General features: G+C 39.9%; 1 protein-coding gene across 4 annotated transcripts in view; it reads left to right on the top strand.

Annotated features, from left to right (window-relative positions):
- The window catches only part of LOC112978825 (protein patched homolog 1), a 74,586-nt gene that overhangs the window by 22,010 nt on the left and 26,349 nt on the right, over positions 1–26,227 (top strand). For all 4 annotated transcript variants that reach the window (XM_064502405.1, XM_026092568.2, XM_064502406.1 and 1 more), the window contains exons 3-15: positions 5,934–6,123; positions 7,420–7,489; positions 7,609–7,700; positions 9,099–9,297; positions 9,921–10,042; positions 11,438–11,585; positions 12,431–12,562; positions 12,864–13,019; positions 13,647–13,745; positions 15,138–15,263; positions 22,365–22,483; positions 24,508–24,910; positions 25,425–25,734. In XM_064502405.1, coding sequence (XP_064358475.1) covers positions 5,934–6,123; positions 7,420–7,489; positions 7,609–7,700; positions 9,099–9,297; positions 9,921–10,042; positions 11,438–11,585; positions 12,431–12,562; positions 12,864–13,019; positions 13,647–13,745; positions 15,138–15,263; positions 22,365–22,483; positions 24,508–24,910; positions 25,425–25,734 — 2,166 coding nt within the window. The remainder of the gene's footprint in view (positions 1–5,933; positions 6,124–7,419; positions 7,490–7,608; positions 7,701–9,098; positions 9,298–9,920; positions 10,043–11,437; positions 11,586–12,430; positions 12,563–12,863; positions 13,020–13,646; positions 13,746–15,137; positions 15,264–22,364; positions 22,484–24,507; positions 24,911–25,424; positions 25,735–26,227) is intronic.

Here is a 26,227-nt window from a genome sequence, read left to right as displayed (position 1 = left end):
ATCCCTGCCAGAGGACTTCCAGCTCTTGTATCTCAATTTCTTCTTATGTGGCTTCAATCCTGTATGATTAGTACTTGGCTGCTATGTTTTGTTGCCATGAAGTGTGCGCTCCTTGGGAGAAACAATGGAAATTGCCATTGGTGTCCTTAGATACTGCCTTCTGCTATGTGACAGGTGACATTTTTCTAGTCCTAGTGCACACTTAGGATGGGGAGCTGACATTGCAGCTGGATGCCTTATCCACATACCACTGTAATGGACTGAAGTTGGTTTCGTTCTGTTTTGAGAAACACCAATATACACATGCAGTAGAAATGACCTGGGAACAGCACAGAGAGAAACTAAGTGAGGAAGACGAGTAGAAGCAAAGCCTTTAAGAGCAGTCAGAGTTGAGAGGGAGATGCACTGTATGGGAGGCTGTGGAGAGGAACAGAGAAAGGGGAACCTCTTCTGGTTGCGGGCCCAGCAGGAAGAGGGTGTTGGAGAGGAGGCGAGGAGCCTGGGGCTTCCCCACCAGCACTCTGCCCCATGGGGTGCTGCAGGTGGTGTGGCATACAAGAAGCTGCGTGGTCTCCTTGCAAGTCCGGGTTGTGTTTGTCTTCCTCTGCACACTGCTGCTTTTTGGATTGGTTAGAAAAGGTCAAGTCTCAGGCAGCCGTATTGGGGTATGTTTCTCATCTTTGCTTTTATGTGGTTACCAAGTCATGGAGGATAATTCCTCTCTAGTCCCATTCCAGTGATAACACCTATCGCAGGTTGTAGATGTCGTTACTGGGTATTGCTCAAGCAGTAATGGAAGCATTGCGAGGGGCTGATCTGCCTGTCCGATTTATCAGAAAGGTATCTTTTGGAAAGGTGGAAAGAAAACGCAAAGTGTGAGGTGTCCATGACTATTAGAGGTATGATTTCAGTGCTTTGAGCTGTCAGCATCAAAGTGTTGAACCAGACTGCTCTAATGATACATATTTGCAATACTGTAAAAATAGAAAATGTACTGTCTTTCCAAAAAAAAAAAAGGGGGGGGGGGAGAATGCTTGTTGATTTTATTTATTTATTTATTCATCCTCAAGTGCTCAAATGGAAACATAGTCTTTAGGAGGGAGGTTCTCCTGAAAACTTTGCTGTGTTCTGGCACCTCAGACTGGTCATACAAAAACTGAAGCTCCAAAACCAGTAGGTCCTTCTGGAAGCTTGGCTTTGATTCCTCAAGGTCTGTCCTCCGCTTAGTAGAGAAACATTTTTATTCCAAGTGGAATAAAAGCTCTCAGGAATGTTCTTTTTTTAGGGAGGGCTTGTTCTGTAGTGAGCTATTTGTAGTGCAGTCACATACAAGGTAGCTATTGAATGGTTAATAAAGGTAGTGTTCATATCCGAAGAAATAACAAAACCTGAGGCTATATGCTGCAATTCCAGTAATTTGAAATGGAACATTGTAAGATATCCGGAAAAAGAAATACTTCATGCCTTTTGAACAACTGGACAGCAAATTAACAAGCAGTGGTTTTTGGCTGTCATTCACTGCCTGATTTGGGATCAAAATCTGCTAGTGTAGCAGAGGTCAAACTTATTGCTAAAAATATTCTGTACAGAAGGGACTGCAGTTTCTAGTAGCAGGTTCCTCAGTTCTTTATAAGCACGTTAATGTAATAGCATACAAATATTTGCATGCTAATTTTGAGAACGTTTATATGGATAAGAGTGACTTTTGAGGTAGAAATGCGTATATGAACAGAATGACCCAATAACTTCAAAATTGTTAGTAAATCAGCAGAAATCTGAGAGTCAGAAATTGCGCCCATGAAAACCAGTCGAGTGTCACACTTTTGTCATTGCGGAAGGCGCACCAGCGTAGCGGTGGCGAGCAGTTTTAGTTTTCTGATTGCTTCTCACTTAAGATGCACCAAAGCATTTTATCGTGTGATGACTGAGACGCTGGGACTGAGACACAAGTGCGCGGTAACAGGATATATAGCCTTTCACCTTTAGGTCACGGGTTCAGGTCTGCCTCGAGTTAAGGATGACTAGAACTCGTTACCACCTGACAGCTGCTCATGGCACGTGGGGGAGGGAGACGTGCTGGTCCTCAGATAGTTCTTAGCAACCAGGTGTCTGCGTTGGCAATTAAATGCTCTCTGCAGGCCCTTGAGAAGGGCAGAAGATTTAGTACGTTAGCCAGCTTCCATTTCAGCCAGGAGGGAAGTCCAGGAGGCGCAGCGATGTGTTTAATGGCCCAGGAGACCCACCGGCTCAGGTCGGCTCTCCTGTGTGCTGGCAAAGACCTGAGAGGGGAACTGTGGTTGTCCTGCGCTGGGGAGAAAAAGGACTTCCCTCTTCCCTGGAAAAGCCACTCAGGGGCTTTTAACAAGGACTAATACTCCGCAACAAAGATGCTGGCAGTAAAACTGTCTTATGTTGAACACGAGCCTTCACACACATTCTTGAGCATTAGAAACTGATATATTAAGTGAGGAATGGTGCCAGGACACTGATGTTATTACTTTGGCTTGATTTTTTTTTTCTTTTTTACTCTTGTTAGCATAATTTTACAGAGGACATAGTATCTTGTTTCCATAGACAGCCACCCAGAATCTGATGACACCACTAAAAGGGCAGTGTACCGACTGCTGCGTTCTGTTACCACTGGCCATGAGCCCATATACTGATCTGCTATTTAAATAAGCGTTCTGGCTTGTGGGCAGGAGTGCCACCAACTTGGCTAGCTAGGCACGAAATCATAAGGAATCATGTAATAAAGGGCTAGGATGCCATCAAGTGGCTTTTGACAGATCAGAAAGGGGGAGCGTTGTGTGGACTCTGTCACCAGGATGTTGCTGTGGAGTAGCTCTGTCTGTCTTCAGTGCGGAGGGCAATGGGAAGTACTGGTACTCTGTGCTGTACATACAGTTTAAAAGTCAGTAGCGTTTTAAGTGTGAAATACTGTTGTCTTCAAAAATACAAAAGCAAAGTCCAGAAAGGAGAACCACAAAAGACCATCTCTTTGGCTGGTCATAGTTTCCATTGCATCAGTTGCCCTGCAGTGTGGACATCTTCTGTTGGATGTAATATATACATACTGTTTTTCTTAGAAGTGTAAGGAACGACATTCTGTGGCGCGTGCGTGTGTTGAGCATGGTATTGCTTATCTTCAGTACAGAGTGAGGCTTCAGGTACGTTTATTTCAGTGATGTATTTAGTGGTCTCTCCCTAGCTTTTGGCACCAGTTGTGGACACCTTAAAATAAATAAATAAATAAAAGCACAGCAAGAGTGCCTGTCTCATAAAAGTGCTTATGCAGCCGACTGTGGAGGCTTAAGACCCTTGCGGATGGCGGCCTCCAGTGATTTTTGTAAACTTTGAGTTAAAAGAAGTGAAAACATACAATTGGTAGAAGCTTTCTGTAATTTTTTTGTCTTCCTTCTTGCTTTTTATTGCTTGTGATATATTGAAAGGCCACTGATGTATCCACTTGCTTCTGGTCCATCCATATGTTTTCACATAATCTGTCCTTGGCAGTCAGTCAGAACTTTCCTCTGCAATCTAAGTTTATAATTTTTTGTATGTGAGTGTTATGTTATATAAAGTATCTAAGTTTAGCCTATGGAGTTATCTTTACTGTTTTTGGCAGAAGAACTGTACATAGCAGACCCATCAGAGAAATAATGAAGTGGCGTAATGCCTTAAGGGAAATGCGCAGCAGCTCTATTGTTGAGATCTGGAACATGTGCCCACTTCCGTGGATGTTTTTGGTATTCCTGTTTTGAATGTAAAAGGGGAAAAAGCAGCATCTCCTCCGATGACTGACTTGTGCGATGCAGTTTTGATTAGCTAAATCTGCCTTGTTCAGTGATGTTAATATAGTTTGACAAGAGCTTGATTAGGACGCAATTGTTTCTGTTGATAGTAAACAGTTGGTCACTTGCAGCGGAGATGGGAATGCCTCCTTCGTCGCGCTCCAGGTTTGCACTCTCCATTTAAGTCCTGGTTAGATGCAGAAGTAAAGTGCGAACGGAAAGGAGGATACTACAGTGCCAGGAAGAGGTGTTTCTGTGGACTACATGGTCCTGATCAAATTGGGGCTTTGTTGTCTTGGGTGGCATTGAAACCAGAGGCAGGGAGGCACTTTGTGTTCGGAGGTACTTGTCGTGTAGAGGACTGCAAAGGCAGGTTTTGCTCCAGGACCTATAGGTTAGGATGCATATACTCCCCGCCACGCCCCTGTAAGGTGAAGCAAAATGTATCATGGAGTTGTGTCTGGTGGGGGATTAATGCTTGATATAACTCAACATTAGCTTTTTTGTTATGATGCATACACAGTCTCAGTGATTATATATCTCGTCATTGTAATAAGGGGAATCCAGGTGTGGAATTTGTACTTTGCTTTTTATTTTTTGTCATTGTCACCTGGTCACTGTTACAGGATGTGAAGGAGGTAATAATACATGTGATGAGCTGAGAAAATGGTTGGAGTGTGTTGTGGAAATACCTGTTTCTTCAAAGAATTCTTCAGCTAGATATTAAGAGATGTTTCATGACAGAATAAATATATGACTTAATTGTTGAGAACCTGTTTCTGACAGCTTAACCCATGCTGGGGCCCAGCTTCTTGCCTGGTGGTCCCGTCATCCCCAGTGGGATTACAGGTGAACTGAGGGTGCAGCTAACTGAAAAAGTATGTCCCAGGCCTGTTCACAGACTTGAGAACATCGTCTGCCACACTGCCAACTCACTAGTTGCAGATCAGTCTTCAGTTGGGAGGCCTAAGAAGAGATAGATGTGCATGTCCAACTTCCGTTCACACTGTCACAGAACTTCTAAACTTTGGCAGTAATTCAGATCACCGGTGCCAAGGTGACTAGAATTGACGAAAACATAACAAATTAGACCAGGTCTCTAGGCTTGGACTTAGCAGAGCAATAAAGGTAATAAATTGTGAGGGATGGAAACAATTTGTTGGTGGTGGTCTCGTCCTCCTCGTCTGGATATGGTCTTGATTCAGCTAATGGACTGAATTAGTTGAACCTCCTCCCACGTGCATTTGCTAGAGAGACTAGAGGGGAGGTTGTGGAGAGTATATGAACTCTAGCTGAATGCTTTTTTGTAAGCTGCAAGATAATTTTCCATTCTTATGTAACTTTCTTTGGCAAGGCAAATTGCATATGGCTCCCTCTAGAGCCTGCCTGCTTTGCAGTCTCCTGCCTTTTTTTAAAAAAAAAAAAACATATTTTGATACAGAGAATAATATTTAGAAACAAATGTTGAGTATGAATTACCAGCTGCATCACACCATGTTATGTAGATACCAGACCACTGGGGCAAATTGTTTGACTGCAAATGGTCCGTTCTGCTATGCTCAAAACTGCACCTCTTTATATGAACTTAATATTTTTCATTTTACCTAAGGTTCAGAGAAGTACACGTGCTCTCTTATTCTTTCCCTCCTCCCTTTTTTTAAAATGAAGAGAAACATTCCCCTTCTGCCTTTGCCAAATTATTTAGGAGAAGAGTGTAAATTGAAGCCATTTATCTTGAAATGTGCTATTGGACCAGACTGTTTATACAAGTGTAAGAAATTGTAACATAGGAATATTTGGTCTGGTCTGCAAGGAAAAGGTTTCTCAATTTTTTTTTTCATTTTTACATATGGAATATTGGTTATAACGTGGAAAAACCATGTGTGTAAGGGGCTCCAATTTACACGTCAGTGTTCTAGTGCAGTTGGGACAATGGTGTTTTTTAATGAGGAACAGGATTTTTTTTCCCCCCCTCACAGTGTTACTAAAACAAATTTGATATTTTAGAGTTGCACTGTAATCAGTTTGAGGTGGATTATTCCATGTGCATGGTAAAGTTTTTCTGACTGGAGGGTGCTGATCATGTAAATTCAGAATAACTTGTTATTGGCTAATACAAAGCTGTTAATATTTATTCATCAGTTGGTGGACGAGTGAGTCGGGAGTTAAACTACACACGGCAGAAGATTGGAGAAGAGGCCATGTTTAACCCCCAGCTCATGATTCAGACTCCACAGGAAGACGGTGCTAATGTATTAACAACAGAAGCACTCCGACAGCACCTTGACTCCGCACTTCAGGCCAGCAGAGTACACGTTTATATGTACAACAGGTAAGGGGAAAAGCAAAGCCTTACTTGGTCTTCTGTAATGACTGGGAAATGGACCCGTGCTTCTTTGCAGGTGTTTGTAAATGGGTAGCACTTCAGAGCCTTTCCTTTTGAGTGTCTGTTTTGATTTGAATGTCACTGGTTACTGATGCTTGAAAGCGTGGTGAGATAGCAGTGACCTTAAATGGTGTAAGAGGTGTTGGATGAGATTCTAAAAATGTACCCCTGTGATCAGTGCTACAGTATCCACCTTTTTTCTTGGTAAAGGAGCTATAACTGTGCTGTTAAACATAGGACCTTCTTGATGGGCTTCGTAGCAGTCAGAAACCTTCCATATTGTAGTTGAATTCACTTGCTCATACCTGCCGGAGGCATGCAATGGCTGTGAACACTAGTTACTGTCCTTTCAGTAGTGTGAGTATAAAGAGAAAGGCAAAAGGGTCAGGAATGGTAGTGGGTAGGATAAACTGGGCTATTTAATAGAATAGGCAGTCATGTCAGAGTTGGCCTTCAGAGTGTCAGTGTGCCAAAGCTGAAGGGTTGGGAGTTTTCCAGAGAGCAGGAGTTAAGAGTTGTCCAACAATACATGTATTGAAGATGTGTCTTAACTCAGTTTTGGGCTAGTGGGATCTCTGCCTAAGAAGTGGTTCCTCCAAGATTGCTCCTTGCAGGGTGGAAATGTGCCTAGGGATGCAGTCTGGGAGGCGTAAAGTCCACTGGCTTGCAGCACATCCAGCTGATGCCTAGGTGAACTAGGGCCATGGCTCCAACTGTCTTCTCCCCAGCTTTGTCTGTGGCACCAGAAGCCACAGCAGTGGTAGCTGTAATACAGCTGAACAAAGAAGGCAGAAATCCTAACCGTTTCTTTTCTCCTGCGTTCATGAGTTAGGGCTAGGAGTATTGTAGCCCTCTGAGCCTGAAGCTGACCTCTCTCTCGTGTCCTTGAGTGATATCTTAAGTCACAGGTGGTCTCGTATATAGCCAGATTTCTGTCCCTTTTAACTGTGTTGAGTAGCCTGATAATCCAAAAGTAGCTCCATTATTTTTAATAAGTTCTACAGAGACTGTTTATCATAACTGAAACAAATATTTCTAGCCTATAACTAGTGAAAGAAAGGCCTTTGCCTTTGTGAGATGTGGTATACCTACACTGAATAAAACTTGCCTTTCTCAGTAATTCGCTACTTGAGGTCAGCTTGTGTATATGAATTGCCATTTTACATGCATGTTACATTTTAAAAATACCTTTTCAGTACTTGTGAAGAAAAAAATATTTGTTGTTCTTTATATTTATTACAGACAATGGAAATTGGAACACTTATGTTACAAATCAGGAGAACTCATCACAGAAGCAGGTTACATGGACCAGGTAGGCGTAACAGGCATTTGGGTATAAGCATTTTATGTGCTCATGGTTCAGCTTGTACTGTTTGATTATGTTCTAGTCTAACTTTGTGGGTTTTTTTCACCCTTTTCTGATTTTGACAGATTATAGAATATCTTTATCCTTGTTTAATTATCACTCCTTTGGACTGCTTCTGGGAGGGAGCAAAGCTACAGTCAGGAACTGCCTATTTGTTGTAAGTGTGCTGTTTTTATAACTTTCTAGTGTGACTGGTTTTAATTGTAAAACTATGCATGTTTTTGAGTTGTGTTCCCATTGTTTATTCAGATTCTGGTTTAACCAAAAAAAAAAAATGTGTCACTTCAGAAAATATGCATCTTTTTTTAAAAATTGTACAAAGATATTCTGTTTCTAAAAGATGATTTGTAGGCATCAGTTGAAGTCCTGTGTTGTTACTTTTCTCATTCTGTTGGCATGCAAAAGAAAATATAATTTCTGAAATCAAGCTTTTAAAATTTTTTGCCTTTTGAAAATAAAAACAAAAATTTATTTTCATAAACTACAAAGCATTGGTTGGCTGGGAAGTCATTTTAGTTCTAAGAAAATGTAGCTGTCTTGGGTAAAATCTCAAGTGTTCCTAAAGAATTAAAAAAAATCCTTTGTTTATGAGATCATTAAAGAAACCAAATATAGTATCTTTTATAGGCGGTTTCTCACAATTTACAAGTGTGATATTATATGCACTGGATCCTTCAAAGAGTTAATTGTTAATCTGTGCAGGGATTTTCCGTTAATTATGCTAGAGTTAGCATTTGAGTTATTGTTTCTGTCCTGGTTTGCATGTCTCTGTAAAAGCAATTTGCAATGGCCATCTCCTAACCTTTAGTGTACAGTTTTAGATGGGGAAATAAGGGGGTTTGTGTTTTCTGGTTGGGAGATTCGGAATAATGACTTAAGCCTGGTTAAGCAGATACAGTGTGGTTTGAGCCACAGAATAAGGCAGCCAAAAGCCTTTCTGGGCTGTCAACATCACAAATTCAAAAGTGGGGGGTGGGAGATGTGATAGTGGTGACAGCCGTGGTAGCAGGAAAGCTTGATGGCTGATAGTCGAGCTGCCAAAGCGTTTGAAGGCGCACGGTATTGTTATAGATAAACAAAGATCAGCTATATTGATTGATTACATTTGCAAGATGATTATTAGACTAGCAAGAGGTAATCTGATACTATGTGAAAGGCTTTCTTTCCTCAGCTCCCTCTCTTCTCTCTCTCTCCCCTCCCCCCAAATTCTTTGAAGCAGCAGTTGGCTGCTTTTTTGTTATTTAGGTGCTTGATGGTTTGTTTTACTTTGTTTGTAAATGGAAGTATTTTTAACATGTGAATATTCCCTTTCATAGAGTAACTTGGTCTGTAATTACTGAGTGTTTGTGTTGAAATTAATGGGGCTGCAAGAAAAGTATACATACGTGAATATAATTAAAACATACATTTCATTTTATGAAACAACCTCACCAGAAGGAGTTTAGCTTGTAACAGAAAACAAGTCAGTCGTTTGTGTGGATATGAATTAGAAATTGTTTGTTCCAGTACTTATTTTGTCATTTTCTTTGTCACTTTCTCCTGATTCCCTTTACAGAGGGAAACCTCCTTTGCAGTGGATCAACTTTGACCCCTTAGAATTCTTGGAAGAGTTAAAGAAAATAAACTACCAAGTGGAGAGCTGGGAAGAAATGCTGAATAAAGCAGAGGTTGGTCATGGTTATATGGATCGACCTTGCCTGAATCCTGCTGATCCCGATTGCCCAATCACGGCTCCTAACAAAAATTCCACCAAAGTAAGTTTGCTTATCCTTGCGTAGATCTTTCCAAGGGAGGCTGTGTATGTGGGGAGAGAAGATGTTAGTTTCGTTCCAAGCAATATATGTTTCATATTTTTCAGCGATTTCATTACTCTGCTCCTATTATCTACCATTATCCCAGAGTCACTAGTATTCCCTCAGTCTGTGATGCAATACTTAATCCTACATGTTTGAAGTGAGGTTACAGTTCTCAGCTACTGACTAGGTGTGGCAATGTGGTGACACACCATTTCAGCAGGCAACATGCCTCAGGGGGACGCAGCCACTCCTGGAATACGGCCGCTTTTGTACGCTGACGCCATGCAGCAAGGCTTCCCTCATGTAGGGCCAGTTTTGCCAGCCTTTGTGAAGAATTGGAAGCTGTGAGCCCCAACTTGATACACCCCTTTCTCAGTCACGCTAGGCTTTGGAAAAGCTGCTCTCTGGTGAATGAGTATTGGGCTGGTTTGGCTATTCCATTTGTTGAACGCATTTCTTCTCATAGACTTCCTAGGCTATCTTTAATATCTGTTATTCCAGTACACTAGGTGTTCATTTAGGATATGAATTTGTTTGAGGTTGGGCAGCTGACGAATTGCTTCTTCATAACTTTATTGTAGCCTCTTGATGTGGCCCTTGTTTTGAGTGGTGGATGCTACGGACTGTCAAGAAAATACATGCATTGGCAGGAGGAGTTGATTATAGGTGGTACAATCAAGAACAGTTCTGGTAAACTTGTGAGGTAAGCAAGCAAATGCTTAAAGAAAACTTTAAAGCTTTTCTTTGGGTATTTGGGGAGGTGTGGGGGATCATGCAAAATCAATTGCCTTTCAGAATCTGTGAATGATGCATGTTATGAACCCTGGTCTAGGAGAACATCCCTGATAAGGACAGAATTTAGAAGTGTGATTAGGCAGTCGTTTAAATTTACTGCTGCCTGCTTTTAACCAAAGAATGATAGTGTACATTGCTCAGAAAGAAAATTTTTCCGTGGCAGTTTTGTGTTCAGAATGTATGTATAAAGCATTGAACAGTGTTTAAAGCATGGAACAACTTTGATCATGTTTTGAGATATGATCAAAGGAAAGGAGGGGAAAAAATAACTTGGGTAACGTGCCCGCTCACTTGACTTTTCTCAGAATTCCAATATCTCCATTGAACTGTTTGTTTAGGATCAATACCGAGAAAAGTCTGTTCTTTGTCACTGTAACTTGAATACCATTTTGACTGTTGAAACAAAACCCTTTGTTTCAGACTTCTTGAAGGAGTCATGGAACACTGGACTTTGACGGGGGGACCCCTTTGAAACAGAATTGTTCTGAAAAACATAGGACACACAAATTCATTAAATAGATGTATAAGTAGAATCCAAATCTATATTAAACTAATAGTAGTATCATGTTTGCATAGTTAATAAATATATTTTTTACCAGACATTTTGATATTAACTCTGAAGTTTTTTTTTTCATTGGCACTAAATTTTGAAGCTTATTTTCCTACAAATTTTGATTTATCCTGAAAAAAGTCACTGAAGTGTCTTCTGGCATGTACCCAAAGAATATATTGATGAAGAACGAAATAGTTCCCTGAGATTCTAAAACTGTTGGATACAGTTGCCTACTATTGAAATTTAGGATGAATAATTATTACCTTTCGAGTATTCCTTGCTGCTTGTCAAGTATTAGAAGTTTAGTCTAGCATTTCTCTCCAAGGGATGAAAAAGACCAAGGTCTTCAAATGGCAAATTGCCAACAAGTTACTGCACTTACAACATCTCATAGAAATGATTAGTCCTGTGTCCTCCTCATAGTAACATGTCTATTAATTATCATCTTTATAACTGATTTGTAGGGTTACATTCTCTGTTCCTGAAACTGTTGAAAATAATGGCAAAACTCTCATTAACTTCAGTGAAATCAGATTTAGCCTCAATACTGTATGTACCAGTACAGCTGCTCCAGATACATAGTAGAATAAATACTCTGTTCAATTTTAATGTGAGCATGTGCCCTATAAAATCAGAAATTCATGCAAGCTTCTATTAGGCTTTCATTTGGGACTTTATGCAATTGAAAATCACTTCCTGAAAATGTGTATTTTCTGCCTCTTCCTCCTCCTCCTTCTCTCCCTACAACAGTGCCCAGGCTTTGCAAACCATGTTTCAGTTAATGACTCCGAAGCAAATGTACGAGCACTTCAAGGGGTATGAATACGTTTCACACATCAACTGGAACGAGGATAAGGCAGCAGCAATTCTGGAAGCCTGGCAGAGGATGTATGTTGAGGTAAAATTGAAAAAAACCCTAGATATCATACCATAAAGTCTTACTGAGATCCAGTGCCTTCTGTCGTGACTTTACAGTATTTCTTCAGGAAGGATGCTTAAACTAGAGCTGTGAGTGGTTGTCTCTTGGTTTCAGCTGCAGCAGGCTGTTTAAAAAGGCTGATTTCTTCCCTGTTTAATTAAGAAGGTGCAGGCTTATTCACACATGAGAAGCCAGGAAGGTTTTGCTCTTTGCTGGCTAGAACTTTTTTGCTTTCCTGAGACTTAAAAGGAACTGAAGAGCTAGACTGAATTGAAAAGCATTTGGTTGGGGTGATTACTCTGAAGGTGTCTGGAAAACATTAGCTCGCCATCGACTCCTCTCGCAGCGGCAGTCCCGGCAGGGAGGCCATGTGACAGTGCCTGGCCTTTGTGTCCCGAGCCCTGACCTCTGCCGCGCTGCTGCTGACCTCTGTGAAACCGCCGGGCAGCGGGGGAAAGAGGAGCGCCCTGACGAGCGCTCTGGCCTTGGATTAAAGACAAAACTCGTACAACAGCAAATCAGCGGCAGAGTTATGGAAGGGAGAAACCTCCTTATGTTTCAGGATTTAAATGAAATGTTTTGAATGAGCTGTAAGTGCTTTGGCCTTTCCCGAAGGATGCAAATTCTGCTTGGATAATCAGTAGCTTGCAGAGAATAACTACCAAAAATACTTGTTTCATGCAGCATCAGTGAAATCCCTTGTGTAGGGTGTGTGTCTTAACAGGAACACTTAAGGCATAAGTAGTTGATTTCAAATGTATACTGTGGAAGACAGTGTGCTTTTTTGTTTGTTTGTTAAGTCACGCTATTTATTCTTTTCGTAGGTTGTTCATCAAAGTGTTGCACAAAACTCTACTCAGAAGGTGCTTTCCTTTACTACAACTACCCTGGATGACATCCTAAAGTCATTTTCTGATGTCAGTGTTATCAGAGTAGCTAGTGGCTACTTGCTAATGGTAATAAAATATGTTTTGTTTATTTAATTGTCTCTGGCAGTATAGCAAGCTTAAACAGCTTCTTTATTGTTACCGGTTAGTGGTCCAGAACATTTTCAGAATACTTAAAATTGGCAGTTTGTAAACACTGGCCTCAGAGTTGTCACCTATTTTTCTGTGTAACATCTCTAATGTGTCTATGTTTAGAAATGCTTGTAAGCTGTGTGCATTCTTGGGGGGATATAGCTGTTAGAGAAAGATCCATTCTAATGTTTTGCTTATGTCTCTGTTTTTTTTTTTTTCTTCCCTACTCTGCTTTCAGCTTGCCTATGCCTGTTTAACAATGCTACGGTGGGACTGTGCCAAGTCTCAGGGTGCCGTGGGGCTGGCAGGAGTCTTGTTGGTTGCACTCTCAGTGGCTGCAGGATTGGGCCTGTGCTCGTTGATTGGAATTTCCTTTAATGCTGCCACAACTCAGGTATCAAGGAGCCACAAGTCTGCTGCTAAATTACAAGTATTTTGTTAGTAAATGAACACATCTGAATCAATTTTTGAGGAAAAACAAAAGCTGCGAAAGTGTATTGATTTTTAGATTTTTCACTTTGCCTTCTATCTCATAGACTGTACTGTTTAGAAATCAAGAGATAGTGCTACCCTATGATATTAGAAAGAAAGGGCAGATATCCTGCAGTTTGTTTCATTAGGTAGATTCTGGGATATTTGTTTCTGTGTCGCAGTGTGAGTACAGGCGTCCATTTGTGCATAAGCTGCTGCAGGTTTTGTCCTTATATCTGAATATATCAGGATGTTTGAATTCTGCAAGTATTTTGAACATAATTTGAAATATTCTGTAGTATTCTTTGCCTGCCCAAGCCTTGAATTATTTTTAGGGAGGTTTTGTGCCCATATGTAGTCTACCCCAGGTTCTTCAACAGTGTTTCAAAACGAAAGAGCTGTATTGCATCCTTTTGATTTTCATTTTACTCTTGGATTTGAGTTCAAATGTAGTGTGAAAGTTATTTTAATTAGCCATCTAATGGCTAGCTGCATGGTAGATCATGGAAGTATTAACTTTCTTGTTCTTTTGTTTGTTTTTTCCCCCAAGGTTTTGCCTTTTCTTGCTCTTGGAGTTGGCGTAGATGATGTTTTCCTTCTAGCACATGCATTTAGTGAAACAGGGCAGAATAAGAGAATTCCATTTGAGGTAATGACAAAATGGGGAGTTGGGGGAAAACAAAAGAAAAAGCTTCATGCAGGAAAATATATTGTACCTAGAATTGATTAGTAGGGTGTTTTGGGGATGTGTGGGTTTTTTTGTTTGTTTGGTTTTTTTTAATGTGATGATGAATGCAGTATATGCGATCCTAGAATATTTTGGAACATTCATTGCTATGTAGTAGTGTCCTAGATTTATTTTATTTCAGAAATTGAATTTAGAACTGTGATATAATAGCTTATTTACATAATGCAAATTCCGTGTGTGCCCAAGACTTCAAAGAAGGTCAATGTAAATTTTGGAGCAAACGGAAATACAGAAGTCTGACATGAAAATGATAAAATATTTTTAACAGAAGAACACAAAAAACTTAAGGTGAAAAGGAAGAGGAGGAGGTCATCTTGGAGAAGAAACATTTTTACTTGCATTCACTGTTACCTTTGTTTGTGTGTTATAACCTTAAAAGTGTGATATTTTATATATTTTTCCCTGTTTCTCTTTCCTCTTATTTATAATTGACCATGACATTCCAAAGCACAGCATCTTCATGTTATGAAATATGAAATCTCCTCACTTTTATGATCTTTTCCTTTATTGACCTTTTTGTTCTCAGTCCAAAGTTTCATATCCAAAGTACAAATCATTTAAAAGCAATGTGTATTTGCCCATTTTGTTTTGTACAAGCAGTGTCTTTGATGTACTCTTTTCAGCTCGTTCAGCATGCAGGCACTACAAACGCATTCTACAATAACCTCCATATGCTTCAAAATAGCCTACTGGGTTGGGAAGTGGTCCTGTGTGTATGTGTTTGTTTCTCTCTTTTTGTGTGTTTAATCCTTGCCTTTTGTCGTTGTTGTTGCATACTTCAAGACATGTAGATACGTTATGTGTCTATGCTGTTAATGCATGCTTACTTTGTCTGAAAAATGATGAGAACGCAAAGTAACTGCTCTGATATGAAATACATCCTACTTAACAGATGTACTTAGTATCTAACGTTAGTATTCATGTAGCTTTGACTTTTGAAGCTAGAGTCAGCTTTGATAATACCTTCTGTAATACCTTGTACCTTCAAAAATGTTAGCGCTTCATGTGTCATCTGCTTTTCTCCTGGATGCTGTACTTAGTAGGTTGTTTATTGTCAGATTCTTTCAAAAATGTTAGCGCTTCATGTGTCATCTGCTTTTCTCCTGGATGCTGTACTTAGTAGGTTGTTTATTGTCAGATTCTTTCAAATACATGCTTGTATTCACAAGTTCCTTGTAATAGTTATTAATTAATATAATAACACTGTTACCATGTTATATCTAGGATGACCCCTTCATTTGGGGGACATCACCTTATTCACTTGACTTTTAAGATACACCATTTGTTTTGCAGGACAGAACAGGTGAATGTTTGAAGCGAACAGGAGCAAGTGTAGCCCTTACATCTATCAGCAATGTTACTGCTTTCTTTATGGCTGCCTTAATCCCTATTCCTGCTTTACGAGCATTTTCACTCCAAGTAAGTTTATATGCTGTTTTGTTAGCTCTTACAGACGATCTCATCATGGGAGGCCAATGATAACTATTAGTGGTAGTGTTAAAGTCCGTGTTGAGTCCTTTTGCAGTTCACTGAACCGGTATGTGATCACTGTTTACTGTAGTTCTGGATGATAACAACTGCTTTTTCCCCTTGATTCTGCTCCTCCTGTTTCTCACACATTGAGTCTCTCACATCCTTTTGGTGGGTGAATGTCCTGCCTCATCCCAGTGGGTTGAGTGCAAAAACCAAGAAGTATGCAACTAAGCAAAAACAAGTTACCAGCAAGATTTGAATTCTTAAGACAGTCAAGAGCAACAGACTGTATTCTAGTTTATAATACCATTGCATTTCCTGAGTAGAAATTCATTGCTTTCATTGAGGTTTGTCCAATTTGCTGCTGTTACAAACCACAACCAAAGTGCAATGACAGCAGTGAGAATGCGCTTGCCACGTTAATTATTACTGCAGCAGTTTGTACTGCCTTATTCTGAAAGTAAATTTAGCAAACTGTTGGAGAAAACTTCATCGAGAATTTTATGTTCTAACCGTTTTGAGAGAAAATGTGAATTTTATGTGCTGAACAATGTATCGCGCGCTCGCTCTCTCTCTCTCTCTCTCTCTTACTGTCTTCTCATATTCGTCTGTGATAATATACCTTCAGGAAGATGCAATGTTGAAGGATGCTGAAGAAAGCTGCTTTTAAAAGCAAGGGCTCTTGGAAGAAAGCTTTGGGATGTTCTCCTCTGACACAGCTTTAACTCGCAAACAATTTATAGCAGTGTCTGACCTTGGTGCAGAGCAGGAAAACTGCACTTTTTCAGTAGTCATTTTTCTTCTGTTATAGCCTGGCTCTCCAGTCATTTTTCATTCTCCTTGAGCCCTTGACCTACCCAGAGGAAGCAAGGGCTGCAATTTTTCTTAATACCTGTGGCAATTATTGCTGTTTTCAGAGATTTAAGCATGCCTGCATTAAGCTGTAAAATGGTAGAACATTGATGATTGCAGCTAAATGACCAATAAACATTAATAACTTGTTTACGATTTTCTTCTCAAAAGGCAATTTGGTAGTAAGTAATAGAGAGAGTGAAGAAAAATAAAGGCAACATTGATTTGCTGCATAGTTGTCAGTTGAGTTATCTGTGGCATCTAAAACCAGAGCTTTCATCCTGGATGCTTAGCAGTATTTAGTTCTGCTGCCTTGCCAAAACACAGATTTCTCTTCTTACGGGGAATATGACAGTGAATTGTTTTATATTAAGCCAAAGACCAGTTTGAGTGTGTGAAATATTTTTAGTCTAACCCTCCTAATTTTGGAAGAAGTGATTTATGTCGTCTAATTCTGTGGCCTAAATTCAAACATCCAACATGTTCCTTAAGGAGCAAAAAGGATACTGGAGATTTTCACTAGGAATCAGAAGTCCCATTTTTCTCTTGTCTGGTTTTGGAGTGACTGTGCCTTGTAGACACTGCTTCAGCCTAGATGCATCTGTCCTAAGAAGGACCCGATAGAGATGGGTCACTCTGTCCAAATCACTCTGCTCAACTGTGAATCACCAAAATGAATTCTTTCTTCTCTGATCAGATTTTGCTCAGCCTGTCTCCGTTCTCACTTTTCATATAAGAACATGGTAGGTTGCATTTGGAACATCTGTGGAGACAACAGCTATAACTGTCATAGTAATTTGACTATAAATTAAATTTACTTTTTCCTAAAGCCTTTACTTTTTGAACTGCTGCCATCTCTTATGACTTGCTATGAACTCGGTCAACAGAAGTTCGGAAAAGGAAGCCTGTGTTGTCAAATGCATGGTGCTTTCAAAAAACGAAATGACAAACACAGAAAGTTTCTGATGAGATTTCAGCATAGCCATGTATAAACATGTTGATATTATTCAGAATAACATCATGATCAAAGTCTTTTTTAAGGCAGTGATTAATATGGAATCTGTGTAGGGTAGGAACGTTAGTGTCCAGAAATTAACGTTTGAATTGCTCAGTCTTTTCTCACATGCATCTGTAACCTGTTTTTGCTTGCACATAGTAAACCCTGTATATAAGAACTGAAAAAACATGTAAAAAGGGCAACTGGGGACCTGTTCTGAGGATTTGTTGGTACTACAGCAATACGTGTATATAAGTTAGGAACCACTAAAATGACAGCCATTATTGCTAGAAAGGATCATCTATTACTTGCTTTGTCTAGCTTCACCAGGTATAATCAAAATCAGGTGATGCATTTAATCATAGCATTCAAAATCGGCTAACCGTGGCAGATTTTGGTGGGTGGTCTGTATTTCTATATGGATTTCTTTATTTACAGTCTTCTTCCTCCTTCTCCTCCTTACTCAGGCTTGTTTAAACAAGAACTCCTTGCTGTCTTTGAGCTTCCTAGCAAAATTTAGAAAGCGATGAAATACTGCAGTTTACTTTTCACGGATGCTGACTTCTTCTTATCTAGATAGTGAATTTTTAACACATGGGCTAAAAAAAAGGATTGCTCTTGACCTTATTTTGCTCTTCATTCACTTTTCTTAAGACCTCGCAAGATAACTGTCAAAGTTTCCATAACTTTTGAGGCCCAGTATCTTTAAAATAACGCAGCTGCTGAGGGAAAATAAATGGCTTCCTGACTAGCCCTGCATGTGGAAGCCCAACTTTTAGTTAAAACCTGTTTTGCGTATCAGTGCTTTCTTCTTTCCCAACTGTCAGCTAATGCAGTTCTTTGATACCTGAGTTGTTCATTTACTTCATGGAATTTAAACAGTGCAAGTTTGCTGCTGTCTCAGGAGTTTGATAGAGTTAGCCCAACAAAGTGGGTTAGCTCTTGCTGAGTTAAAGAAAAGGAAATCAGTGATTTTTAAAGTGAGATTTTTAAAATTAATTCCTTTATGGGGATAAGGACTGTTTTAGCTTTTTAGCTGTCAGTAGTTTTTTCCTCATCACTTGTTGATCTTATCAGCCTCTTATTTGAGGGGGGTTTAGGCTTTGAGATGCCGAATGCATCCCATGTACTCAGTCACAAGAATCACCTGCAAGGGAGTGCTCGGGACTTTGAAAGAGTAGGTCCTGAGTTTTCAGATGCGTTGCATTTCTTAAAATCTGGAGAGGGGGATATTGAAGAAATCCCCTGAAGGTTTTTGAAGTTTGCTGTAGGATGTCTTAAATACAGCACTTTGTTTTGAGGATAAATGAAGAAGGCATGGCAGAGTATAAGTCCTGCAGACAGAATATTCAGACCCCCGATGGAATATATTCTTCTCTGGAAAGAGAAGAGACACAGCTTCAGAAAAATTCACCTAACTCTTCTTGTTTACACCAGGAGTTTCCTCCTCTAGCAGCAGAAGAGCGGTATAGATTCACTAATGAATAAGGGTGGAACTTTGCCCAATAAGTCTTAGCAGTAATATTTTTTTCCTCACAGTACGGATGACAAGCTTTTTCCTAAATATAAAAGTGCATTACCAGGTGGTGGTGGTGGGTTTGTGGAGAGAAAGAATGTAAGTTTTTAAGCTTGTTCATTATCTTACTGCACTGAAGCAGTTTGTCCCCCTCCTCTTACCCAAGCCTTTTCACTTTCTCTGCTCCTGACATGAGAATTTAACAAGCAAAATTAGAGCCTAAGGAGAAGGAGGGGGTGGAAATCTGAGTCTGTGTGCTGTCAGGAGGGAGCTGCAGATAGGCAGCAGCAGGGTGGAAGTTTCCCTGACAGACCTCCTCGCCTGTTCATCACCTCTGGCTATACAGCACACCCATTCTCCCTGGGTGGGCTGCCAGGAATGGCAAATAGCAGCGCATACCTTCGGCAGGGCCCCAGCCTGCCAGCCTGGCTCGCCTCTCCCTCGCCGCCTCCAGCACAGACTGCCATTCTTCTGTTTCGCTTAACAGTTGCAGCAGCAGCAGCAGTAACATTTTTAGGCTGTGCTTTATTAAAGGATGCTTCTCAGAAAGCGACCAAAATTTTGTCTGCTTCGTGGCATTTTCCGACTTTGCTCTGATGTTCTCATTTCAGTGAACGCCTTCATTTCACACCCTAGAGCAGGCCCCGTGTTTTTTCCCCTTCTTGGACTAATCTTACCTTTGTTGATTTTTCAAGGAGAAGGCCTGAGGCCCTTTCCTCTCCCATTTGACCTTTCCTTTCTGAAAGGGTGAAAGCAGACGCCCCGCCTGTTCCCAAAAATCCTCAGCATGCTTTCCACTCGGCTGCTGCTACCAGATTGCCTGTGTGCTAGGAGCTCTGCTGCCACAGGCTTCTGTTTGTGCTTTTCCAATCAATGTGATCGTTGCAGATTGTGGATGTTACCAAGATAAAGATCACAGTCTTTCATAAGTTCCCATTCACAGCCGCCAGACTTCCACATAGTATCGGGAGGGGAAGTGGTGGCTGAGGAGTCAGTTCAGAGACTCACTTGCTTCCTTCTCTCCTTGCTAATCTGAATCTCGGCCTACTTCTCCTTCCCCTGTCTCACTGGCTGCCAGCTACCCCTGGAGCCAGGAGGTAAAGCAGGAACTGAGATCTCAGGGAGGCATGCTGCACATTGTCTGTTCATTGGGATTTTTTTGATGAGACGACAAATTGGAATGGATATAAGAGCAATATTTTATTTATTTAACTATGACAGCTGAGGAGTGACATGTCCTTGAAATGCTGGGATAAGGGAGGGGAGTGAGAGAGAGAAAAATGTATAGTATGTAGGAAGTGTGATGTTAAGCTGTAGCAATCCGTTAAAACACAAGTTTGGATAGTGAGGATTTTTAAGAAATGTTTGACTTGTTGGGTCAGTACATCAACACCAGTATGGCACGATGGAAGATCTAGATGTTTTAAAAAGAGATGCTATGTTAATAAGTGCATTTACTAGGTGTTGCTAGGATAGTTCCTAACACTCTTCTTTATAAATTCTTCTTCAGAAATCAGATGTGAATGCAACTAACTTTAATGGCTTCTCTGCCATGCACTTAAGTATTAGTTCTCAGGTTTAGCAGCATTTGGGATTCCAGGTTGTTGGCCTCTACAAAGAGAACCGATAAGGCAGGAGGTGTTTATGAAAGTGAGCAGAAGTAGAGGACTTCAGTTAGTTTTTCAGGCATGCTGGGAAGAATATGAATTCTTGGACCAGGCTTCAACTGATTTTTTCCAAATCTCAACAGTCCTTAGCTGATCCTTGGTAGGAGCTTTTGGTTAGACACAGCTAATTACTCATGTTTTATGGGTGATTCAGCTTTCACTGATTTGGCAGCAATAAATAGAGCAGTTGTGTGAACTAGGTCCTGCAAACACCTTGCTTGCAACAGCAGCCATTTGTTTTCCTGACAGATTCAATCCATTCTAGAGACGATCAAAAGGAAATCACTTAATTTTGAAGTCTTGGCTCTGACCTTACATACCTTTCTGTGTGGATATTTATAAATCATGAAATGGTCATTGGATCTTTTCTCTCAAAGATTAAAGTGATGGTTAAATGCTAATTAGGCTTTAAACACTAGATAAACTCTGTTTTAATGGTTATGTCTCCAACTAATCATCAGGACCAAAATCTTTCTTTAAGCAGGCTGGAGACAACAAAAGAGAACCACTTCTGCATACAATATATGTATGATAATATGATTGAAATAACTACAGAATATTTATGTTACTGATTTTGGCATTCTCAGAAAAATAAAAACAATAACTAGTCTTTTATTATTGTTAATAGGTTCAAAATCCTTAAAATCATTCAGTAGGTTACTACTTTGATTTTCAGATAAGAGACAAAAAATCAAAATTGCACTGTTTAGGGTCATGTAAATCAAGTATTTTTAAAACGTTAATTTTGGATGGCTTGCCTTCTGAGTTGCCAATTTTGAGGGCTGATGTTCAACGTCAAAAGCAGCCATTAAGTTATATTTGGAAAAAAAAGAAGACGTATTTACATCAGACACTTAATTTATGTAACCCAATTTTAGTCCTTTTTTGATTGTCTTAACCCAAGTGGTGCTTACCTGAGATATAGGTGGAGGATATAGTTTATATACTTTCCTCAGCCTGAAACTGGGCTATGATAGAGATTCCTATGGCTATTATAATATGTAGTAGGTAAATAATGGGTAAAATGTAAGGGTTTCAGGGTTTTTTTTTAACCTGTTAATGGCACAACCATTTTTTTTCAGTTGCTTTATTTTTGGTTAAAAAAAAATCCCGGTTGACTTTATCCTTTGTCTCTACTACTCTCTTCCAACCCCACCTGTGCCCAAATTTTCCCTTTGTGATGGTTAGCGCTCCTACCTACTCCGCACTACAAATAAATGCTGTTAACAATGATGATGGATACTGCACCATGGCATACGTTTATGGAGATTCTCTGGAAATCTTTGTGTCGGAAGGGGTTATCATTTGAAAGGGAGGGCTGTTGTTTTTCTTTAAGTAATATTCACTTTACAAATTAACTTCAGTACTCTTGTTCCAATTTAAGACTCATTTTGTTAGACTGGCTCATTTGTCAAGTTAGCACAAGCAGGAGTGTGCAACAGATAGTCCTAAAATGTTATTCTTTTTAGCTGGCCTTTAAGTACAGCAAATGCATAGCTATTTTGGTAAACGGAGCAGTTTCATTAAAATTGAATTAAACATTTATTTCATTATTGACTTAATGATGTCCTTTAATGTTACTGTGGTGCTTAATTTACATCAGATCCCTTAAACATGAGAACTTAACTCCTAGTTCCAAGTTTGATTTTTGCTTCCATCTTTTTGTACTGTGAGACTCTCCAGTAGGGCATGATCTCATACAAAAATGTAATTTATTGACTGTCTTTTCCACTTAAAAAATCTTGGTGCCACCACATCTATAGGTATAGAGGTATTAAAATAATATGAAGTTTAATATTAGAAGAAATTAATCAACTACAATAGGCCTACCATAATGAAACTGGAATATAGAAATATACCTCCCACTTTCTTCAGGAAGCAGTTTGACAGTGTCTGATGACTCAACATGATAAATGGGTTGGTAGATGAGAATTAAAAGGAGGTTTTAGGCTTGGTAAAGCTGATGCCCTAAGTGAAGCTTAGTAATGACTTATCTTCTTCTGGTTGATTTCTAGGCAGCAGTTGTGGTGGTATTCAACTTTGCTATGGTTCTGCTGATTTTTCCTGCTATCCTGAGTATGGACCTTTATCGTCGGGAAGACAGGAGGTTGGATATATTCTGCTGTTTTACAAGGTAAGAATGTGTGATAGAATTGCAGTATATGAGGTACCTCATTTTTGTGGTCACCAGTAGTGCTACCACCTCTTCTCAGGCGTGGGAGGTCTTCATTGCAGCAAGATGGCAACAGGGTCAGTATGTTAGTGTCATGGTTTTATTGCTAGAGACTGAAATACACTGGCTACCTTATGTTGTGCCTGACTGAGGGGAAAAGTTCAAACTTGGCTCTCTTACACACCCATTTCCCTTCATTCATATGCATATTCATTTTAACCATTGGAAGACAACTTTCTGGAAGCATGTGTGACATCCGTGCTCTAGTAATGTCTGTAAGTTTTCTCAGAGTTTTACAGCATACTGCAAGGTATCCAGTGCTGGTACTGGGTAAGCTTGGAAGTCCTGATTCCAGTCTCTTATGGAAGACTGTAAATAACTTGGGATACCCAGAAGCCTTAAGTATAATTAATCACTATGTGTTCATTTTTATGCTTTTTAAGCATTGAAACTTAAATACATAAAAATAATATGTAGACTATAAAAATGACCTCCCTTTAGCCCAGTTTTTCATAGGACTGTGGGGAATTCAGGATGCTCAATACCACTGCAGGATAGTACTTGGTGAAGTTTCTGCTACGGCCCCAGTATAAGCTGAGAATTGTAGTATGCACGCTCTTACCTAATACAGCTCTGTATTAGGCCAGCTCTGAGGACAGGGTTATGCTAGGAAGAGGCTACTGTCATCAGTGGAGCTACTGCTTTAGAGATCAAGGATGTTTTCTACCTTAGTTTTTGCTTTTGCCTGTAATGAAGAGGACAAGCTGCATTTCTACACATGCACTCTCACTTGCATGTCATAACCAGCATGTAGAGAAAGCACCTTGTGTCCTCTTAGCCTTTCGTACCTACTTAGGAGCAGACCGAGTTTGATCTTTTTAACTTCGAAGTCAAAGAGAGAAAGTGCTTTCCTAAATTTATTTTTGAGGGGTTGGTTAGAGCAGGGGATTGATCACAAGCCAGGACTCCTGCTTTCTGTTTCTTATTGAGCCATAGTTTTACTGGCTGGTCTTAATGTGCTTGAATTTTTGGAGCCCTGATTCTCAGGAGTACTGAGCAGTCGGACCTTCCATTTATTCCCCCATCTTCAGTTGCACCACATGTGAATCAGAATTTGAGCCCACGTACATATGAGTGAATTCAGTTAAATGAGAGTTTTCTTTGTTTAGGTAGGCAATATTCTGAATTCCTCTTTTTTGCATTTAGCATTTGTTAACTTGGTGAAAAATCTCTGATACTGTTTTCTGTTGCCACTTTGTTGTTTTTTATTTACAGAAAGGGGCTTGTTTCTGATAACTTTTTGAAATAAATTGCGTATCTATTACACTTTGGAATAGACTACAATAAAGGGAATGCTTCAAAGAAATACTTCTGTAATTTTGTCTCCATGTTGCCTCTCCTTCCTTGGAATTAGTCCTTGCATATGTTTATTTCATTTTTAAAACATACAGTCAGTATATGGCAAGTGATTTCAACCTGCCTCCCACAAGCCTGAGATACTATCCAGAAGGCCCAAATATTATTTAACAGTTACTTTAATAGTTCTAAACAGAAGAACTGAGCATGTCATGTGTTTACATTTTGATCTTCTAAATAGTTTAATCCTCAGCATGGTCACGTAGATGCAAACTCGCGCATCTATTGTGGATTCAGACTGTGTGTGATTATTTGGCTATTGGCCTGATTAGTGTGTGTAATTAATGGAGCGATGTGAGGTGGATGCCAGTGTCTTCAGACAAATGCTGTTCTTTCTTTCTTGGGCACAAGAAATGTGTATGTTCTCAGAGACCTTCGCTTTGAACCATGTCTAAGAAATATTTCCTAAAAGTGCAGAGGGAAATTCATATCAAAACATTATGCTTAATTAACATAAATCATCTAGTAGTAATAGAAGCAGGCTCGAATAGAAGCAGATTATTCTATCTAGCCTGATTAAAATAAGGACCTATCTAAGTGTGAATGGATGTTTTTCTCTCCTCTTACAGTCCGTGTGCCACTAGAGTGATTCAGATTGAGCCTCAAGCATATGCAGAAAACAGCGATAATACTTGCTACAGTCCTCCACCCCCATACAGCAGTCACAGTTTTGCACATGAAACTCAGATTACAATGCAGTCTACAGTGCAGTTGCGCACAGAATACGATCCTCACACGCAGGTGTACTACACCACAGCAGAGCCTCGCTCAGAAATATCTGTGCAGCCAGTGACAGTAACACAAGATAATCTCAGCTGCCAGAGCCCAGAAAGCACAAGCTCGACGAGGGATTTGCTTTCCCAATTCTCAGACTCCAGTATGCATTGCCTTGAGCCACCCTGTACTAGATGGACACTCTCATCTTTTGCAGAAAAGCATTATGCTCCATTCCTGCTAAAACCAAAAGCTAAGGTAACCAGAAAACTATTTACCTGTTTTTCAGAAATAGATTTCTTCCTTGCCCAATAGAAGAGTTATCCTGACGATAGTATTAAGTATAAGGAATAAATAGAACCCTTTTGGAATAACAATTCTTCATAATTTTACAATTAATTTCATAATTTAAAAGTTTTATCTTGCTGTAGTGACATACTTTTCAAATGTAAGTTATGAGTGTGGGGGATTCAGTGACTTTCAGTAACATAAGCTCATGAACTGTGAAACTAAAGCTACTTTCTAACTATATTACCATATAAATTTCCTATCCATAATCTAGCACCCCTTTACTATAACCCAAAATACTTTGGGTCTGTAGTGTGTGTGTGCGCGCACCTACGTATGTGTGCGTGTGTGTATGTAGAAATAAAAAAAGCTTAAAATTATAATGTTGCTTGCTAATTTTGAACCTGGTCCTACAGTGTGCCATTATGAGTTGTTAGTTTCTTTAGAAACATAAAACCAAATGCATTTCCATTTTCTGTTGCAGATTGTGGTTATTTTTCTTTTTCTGAGTTTGCTTGGGCTCAGCCTTTATGGAACTACCCGGGTGAGAGATGGACTGGATCTCACAGACATTGTACCACGGGAAACCCGGGAATATGATTTTATTGCTGCACAGTTCAAGTACTTCTCTTTCTACAACATGTATATAGTGACACAGAAAGCAGACTATCCCAATGTCCAGCACTTACTTTATGAACTTCACAAAAGTTTCAGCAACGTGACATACGTTTTGTTGGAAGAGGATAAGCAGCTTCCCAAAATGTGGCTGCACTACTTTCGAGACTGGCTGCAAGGTAAGAGAGAATTGCATGACCTCTTCTTATTTTAATTCTCCAGTAGCAAGCACTTGTTCTCTGTAGTAATGCTCTCCTCTTCCAATGCAGCCACACAGTTAAAGCCTGCTAGCAGCAGGGAGAATGCATAGGTGCTGATCCAAACTCTGACATCAACTCGCAGTTTGCCCAGCAGTTTGCTTGGATTCTTTGTGGCTAAGTTTACTCCCCAGTAAGACAGTTTTGAAGCTTTAAAGGACTATATTCATGAGAGGCTATCTCATGTCATTAATTTCTATGCAGCTAATGGGGAGTTCTGCTTTATAATTAATGGCCGAATATGGCCCAATGTCTTGGGAAAATAGATGTTTGCTGAGTGTTTTGAGAACAATAAGTGAGAAGCCCCAGTCCAGCAATGTATTTTGGCACAGGCTTAACTTTCAGCACATGAGTGATCCCGTTGGCTTTAACTGGGACTGCTGGCATGAAGAAAATTCAGTGTGGCTTAGGCTTT

The sequence above is a fragment of the Dromaius novaehollandiae genome, chromosome Z (assembly GCF_036370855.1).
Source record: "Dromaius novaehollandiae isolate bDroNov1 chromosome Z, bDroNov1.hap1, whole genome shotgun sequence".
Classification (NCBI taxonomy): domain Eukaryota; kingdom Metazoa; phylum Chordata; class Aves; order Casuariiformes; family Dromaiidae; genus Dromaius; species Dromaius novaehollandiae.
This window is presented reverse-complemented; position numbering and strand designations above follow the sequence as displayed.